The sequence below is a fragment of the Rhincodon typus genome, chromosome 37 (assembly GCF_021869965.1).
Source record: "Rhincodon typus isolate 14 chromosome 37, sRhiTyp1.1, whole genome shotgun sequence".
Classification (NCBI taxonomy): Eukaryota; Metazoa; Chordata; class Chondrichthyes; order Orectolobiformes; family Rhincodontidae; genus Rhincodon; species Rhincodon typus.
In genome coordinates, this window is record NC_063368.1 from 8685212 (window position 1) to 8691889 (window position 6678).

The 6678-nt window shown below is 45.6% G+C and overlaps 1 protein-coding gene across 1 annotated transcript in view; it reads left to right on the forward strand.

The window, feature by feature from the left end:
* LOC109931103 (caspase recruitment domain-containing protein 11-like) overlaps window positions 1-6678 on the forward strand; it is a 96198-nt gene that overhangs the window by 24730 nt on the left and 64790 nt on the right. The window contains exons 6-7 of the mRNA XM_048617349.1: window positions 1272-1379; window positions 3251-3290. Of these exons, the coding sequence (XP_048473306.1) occupies window positions 1272-1379; window positions 3251-3290 (148 nt within the window). The remainder of the gene's footprint in view (window positions 1-1271; window positions 1380-3250; window positions 3291-6678) is intronic.

Below are 6678 nucleotides of genomic sequence, written 5' to 3' on the forward strand. Positions count from 1 at the left end.
GATGATGATGATGATGACGATGATGACGATGATGACGATGATGATGATGATGACGACAATGATGACGATGACGATGATGATGATGACGACGACGATGACGACGATGATGACGATGACGATGATGATGACGATGATGACGACGACGATGACGATGATGACGACGATGATGACGATGATGATGACGATGACGATGATGACAATGATGACGATGGTGACGACGATGATGATGATGATGACGACGACGATGACGATGATGACGACGACGATGACGATGACAATGATGATGATGATGCTGATGATGTCAGGCACCCTGTGGCAGATTTCTCAACTAGGATCTGGGAAAAAAACAAGCTTGTTTGACCTGTCTGATTTAATGGTGAGTCATGCCTTTGATGAAATGACACCTAACTCCTCCCCCTCGCCTATTTCGGAGATTTACATGATGCATTTTGAATCAGCAGCTGCTTGTATAAACTTCCTCGTGTGTTTTAAAGGGCTCCATCCTTTGCTCAAGTGCCCCATTGCCTCAGTACGCCGAGTAAAGCATGAACTGAGATTTAAGTGGGATCCACTTTTACAGCTTCTTGATGCAAGAGGTGGGAAGATTCTGATTGAGCTACTGATTGAGGTGTGTTGCCATGCCAGCTGAAGTTTAAATCGATGTGGCTCCCTGGCTCCCGGCGCATGTAGGCCAACTAACCACTTAGGGCCAACCTTGCTGCCTTACAGAAGGAGGCCATTCAGCCCATTGTGTCCACCATGGCTCCCATAAAGAGCAGTTCACTTCATGCCATCCCCCAGCCTTTTCCCCCATTGCCCTGCACGATCTTCCTTTCCAGATAACCCTCCTTGTTCCTTTGGGATGTTTTTATTAGCATCATAGAATGCCTAACCACCGAGCCACCAGCTGAACACCCCACCCCTCCCTCCCTCCATGCGTGCAGGTACCATTCTGAAGGCACTTTAACCTGAATGTATAGGGTGTTGTTTGAGAAGAAGAGTAGATGGAGTAAGATGAGGTCTTGTGAATGATCTCTACCAGGTTTAATTGAACATGACCAGGTAGATGGGAAGTTGAGAGAGGACATCTTCTGGAACCCCGTAGACTCAGGGTCCTGTTCCTTGTGATGATTTGCCACAATATCATAGTTCCTTAGACACATGCTCAGTAGTTGTTTTTAGATGAAAGCTATAGCTAACCCTTCACTCCACAGTGTGGTCAAGAACAGCAAGGTGATTAGTCTCAATCCAGCTGAATATTTGCTTCTCAGGACCTGCTGAGCAGCCGCTTAAATATTATTGACTATCCTGAGGACTGGAACTGCACAGACCACGAGCAAGAGACGTTTCCAAAGTTCAGCAGACGCCATTGCATAAAGGTATGCTTTTCCAATGTCAAGCACGTTGCTCAGTACCCAAGTGCAGTTCTTTCCTGATCCCGGTCCCGAGCTCGCCGTCCCCTTCCCAAGGGCACCTGGAGATAAACAACAAGTGCTGGCCTTTGCCAGCGATGCCTACGACCTGCGAACCGCTAAATATAAAAGACCGTCATTGAGGAAGTGGGTTTTGAATTCACAGCACTGGGGGAGGAAGGGGAAGCAATTATAGAATGGATAATGGGCAAGTTCATAGAATCCCTACAGCATGGAAGCAGGCCATTCAGCCCATCAAGTCTGCACTGGCCCTCTGAAAAGCATCCCACCCAGACTGAGCCCCTTACCCTACGCCTGTAACCCTGCATTTCCCATGGCCAATCCACCCTAACCTGCACATCTTTGGACTGTGAGAGGAAACCAGAACAAGCCCACGCAGAGAATGTGCAAACTCTATATAGACAGTCACCTGAGGGTGGAATTGAACTCCGGTCCCTGGTGTTGTGAGGCAGCAGTACTAATCACTGAGCCACTGTGTTGCCCAAGTTATATTTGCAATGGGGCAGGATGCAGGTGATCAAATTGAAGATGCATTGCCTAAAGGTCAAAGAGGAAATACTTTGAACAGAGTGCAACACTGGAGATATGGAAGTGAATGATGAACAGGTTATGAGGCCCAATGCAAAGGGGTCTTGAACCCTTGTGCTCATGTGGTAATCATCAGAGATTAGACAGAGTCCAGACATATAGTTTTCTAATCAGAGTTTATTGCAACTCTCACACCACCAATGCCAACCTCATTGATTACTTGTTCACTGTATGTGTCTACATTTTAGATATACATATATGTCGCCAGTTAAATTCTCACCCAATTTTCCCATAATTAAGAAATAATAATTGTGTGGTCCTCAATTCCAAATAATCTCCGATGCCTCTGCCAGACCCTGTTAAATTATAGCACTGTGGGAGTGGGTTCTTGTGGTGCAGTGGTAGTGCCCTTACCTCTGATTCAGGAGACCTGGGTTCAAATCCCACCTGTTCTAGAGGTGTGTAATAATATCTCTGAACAGGTTAATTAGTAAAATAAGTATAAGATTGTGTGCTGTGTGACCCAGCCCTGGGTCAGCAGCTCTAAAGGGGACAGAATGAAGGACAAGGCTATGGAATCTTAGACAGCAGTAAGCCTTTCAGATTGTGAAACACAAAGTAACTCCCTCATGTGCCTCTGTCATACAGCACAGAATCAGACCCTTTGGCCCAACTCATTCCTGCCAACCGAGTTTCCTAAACTGAACTAGTCCCATTTGCCTGCGTTTGGCTCATATCCCTCTAAGCCTTAATTAAAAACCGAAAGAACTGTCGATGCTGGAAATGAGAAGCAAAAACAGAAATTGTTGGAAAAGCTCAGCAGGCTCTGGCAGCATCTGTGGAGGAAAAAAAATCAGAGTTAATGTTTCGGGTCCAGTGACCCTTCCTCTAAACCTTTCCTATCCATGTACCTGCCCAAATGGCTTTTAAATGTTGTAACTGTGTCTGCATCTGCTACTTCCTCTGGCAGTTTGTTACATTCACTGCGTGATAAAGTTGTCCCTCAGGTCCCTTTTAAATCTTTGCCCCTCCTCCACCTCTGTCAAAAGTATGATTGTCTGCTGATGAGCTTTAAAATGCTTTCATGTGACATGGGTAACACTGGCAAGAGCAGGATTTGATGCCCATTGTTAATTGCCCTCGAGAAGATGTCTCGCCACTACCCCCTGAAGGGATGGGCAATATACAGGCCCCTTTCCAAGAACAAAAGGGTTGGGGTGTGTCTGTAACTGCTGGGAAAACAGACTATGCAGATTCACCGTCTAAATCCTCCTTTTTTCTAATTCCAGAGATTGGATTCATCAATGACGCAGAGCAGGGAGCTTCCAGGTACAGTTGGTGATCTCTGTGACTGACAGTCAGTAGCAAACATTGGCGAGATGTAAATAGACAAGTTAAACGAGGAGACATTCACTGAAAAGAAATCCATCTCTAACTCCATTGACCAAATCCAATCAGTCCTGAAGAGCTGGGGATTCCAGATAAAATATTGAACCTAGACCTCACCCGCCCCCACAGAGGGATGTACTAATGTTAGTTTGAAGAAAAACATTTCTGCCCAGTGACCTGACCAAAACCTATCCCTAAACCAACATTGCAAAAACTGATAATCTTTGTCTTGACAATGTTGCTGTTCTGCGAGCTTGCTGTGTGCAAATTGGCCACTGCATTTCCAACACTATAAGACTGCAGCCGTAAAGGGCTGAGGTTGGTGAAGGGTGCTAGGTAAATGCAAGGGGAGAATCCATCTGGATTTGGAGGAGGCAGGCCTAGAGATGGGAGGACCACTTTATTCATTCACAGGATTGTGGGGATTGCTGACCAGGCAGCATTTATTGCCCATCCCTAATTGCCCAGAGGGCAGTTAAGAGTCAATCACATTGCTGTGGGTGTGGAGTCACGTGTAGGCCAGACCAGGTAAGGATGGCAGATTTCCTTCTCTTGAAGGCATTTGTGAACCAGGTTCCGAAGAACAATGACAACAGTTTCCAGTCGTCCTTCCAGATTGTTTTAGTTCAAATTGCTGTGACAGGATTCCAACCTGGGTCCCTGGGACATTAGCCAGATTTCTGGATTAGTCTGGCGTAAACGTTGCCTCCTTAAGGTGACCTCAAAATCTCTCCAACACCACCTGACTTCAGATCAGAAGGGCCCAATGTTGCAGCCTGCTGTGAGTTGGTGCCCTTTGAGTGGTCAATGAATGATCACTTCATGACAATTTTAAAGCATTATTCTTACTTGGGCTATAATGATCTAAGTGTTGGCCCATCCAACTTGTCAAGCAGTGTGGGTCACCTGTCATCTGGCAGGAGGGGAGGGGAGAGAGTCCTCAGGCAGTGCAATTGACGGCAAGGACAGTGGACAAGGGAGCGGTCACTGAGAACCCATTTCCATCTTTCTCCATGACCCTGAACCCCAGAACTCTCTCCCCCACCCATTCTCCGGCCTCAAACCACTCATCTGCAACCTCTGGTCCTGGAGATGTTGTGTGCCCCCTGGCAGCCCTGGTCTTCCTGGTGGCACTGCCGAGAGAGAGAGCTGCCAGCCCACAATTGGCTTCCACTACCCAAGGGAGCTCAGTTTTAGAGCCAGGACCCAAACCCTTACAGCTGTCCTCCATGCTGCCTGATTGGAGTTATGCCGTGTCTTGTCCTGAAGAGTCAGCCTGGTTGCCTCGCCAGTTCCTTTCTAGCGAGGGATGAGACACCCGATGAAAACCGAGGAATGCGTCCCATCTTCCTATTCCTCGACCAATGGGTGTGTTTCCAAACATACAGAATGCTGCTTGCTACACAAGGGCAGGTTGGATTTGGACAGGAATGGCTGTGGGGAAGTTGCAAAAAGGCTGTAGGAAGGATGCAGCTAAGAAACGGTTCAGATAGTGGAATCTTGAGAGAGGTTGGAAAACCTACTCAGCTTGTACTAGAGGAAGAATCTCCAGGGACATAAAATAAACCTCAGCTCTGAGACTAAGACTTCTCAGGTAGAGAAATGAAGTGAAGTGAAGTAAATCCTCAGTCGCTAAAAAATCACTTTGGACTGTTTCCGGGAGAATTCAGCATCTATTTATCAAATACTGTAAAGTATATCTGTGAGGCGTACGTTTGGTTATGCTGAAAGTAAAAGGGGAACATGCTGTCCCGTGGTTTAAGGTATGAGTTGCTTGCAAGGCTTGTTATAAGTCAAAAATGCTTTTAGTCTTTTGCTACAGTAAAAGTCTTAAAACATGGCATCTTGTGGTGTTGACCTTTTAGAACATAGAACATAGAACAATACAGCACAGTACAGGCCCTTTGGCCCACGATGTTGTGCCGACCTATTATCCTACTCTAAGGTCAATCTACCCTGCACACCCTATATTTTACTATCTCCATGTGCCTATCCAACAGTTGCTTAAAAGTCTCTAAAGTATCTGACTCCACTACCACTGCTGGCAGCGCCTTCCACACGCCCACCACTCTCTGTGTGCAGAACCTACCTCTGACGTCTCCCCTGTACCTTCCTCCAATCACTTTAAATTATGACCCCTCGTAATAGTCATTTCCGTCCTGGGAAAAAGTCTCTGACTATCCGCTCTATCTAAAAGTCTCTGACTATCCACTCTCTCTAAAAGTCTCTGACTATCCATTGATTCTAAATTTTAGCTGCTAGCCAGATTTTTCAATACCATCACAAGATTAGTTGCTGGACCCAGTGTAAATCTATTCTAGAACCTTATACTAATGATTTAAGTAGACTAAACCTATCAAATGACCAACTCTGACTAGTCGTTTTTCTTAATGTTTCTTGAGATAGGTTCACACTTCAATTGCCTCTGCTTCTCATTCACCCACCCACGTTAAACAGCTGTTTTTCCCCATATCCACAATATTGGTACAAACAATAAACAAAAATGTTGAGGATTTTTAAATAAAGATAGCAATTTTTTAATTTAAGCTAATTTAAGCTCTTTTAAAACAGAGTCGTAAAGTCATAGAACCGTACAGACGCACACACACACACAACACAAACACACACACACACAACACACACACACACATGCGCGCACACAACACAAACACACACACACACAACACAAAACACACAACACAAACACACACACACACACCACACACACAAACACAAACACACACACAACACACACACGCAAAACACACACAACACAAACACACACACAACACACACACACAACACAAACACACACACAACACAAACTCACACACACACAACACAAACTCACACACAACACACACACACACATAACACACACACACACGCACACAACACACACACACAACACAAACACACACACACACAATACAAACACACACACACAACACAAACACACACACAACACACACACGCGCGCACACAACACAAACACACACACACACAAAACACACAACACAAACACACACAGACACACACATGCAGAGACACAGATAGACAGACACAGAGACACACACAACACACACACGCACAACACAAACACACACACAACACACACACAACACACCACAAACACACAACACACACACACAAAACACACAACACAAACACACACACACACACACACACACACACACACATAACACACACAACACAACACACGCAGACACACACACACAGACACAGACACACACACAGAAACACACACAGAAACACGCACAACACACACACAACACGCACACACACACAACACGCATACATACACACA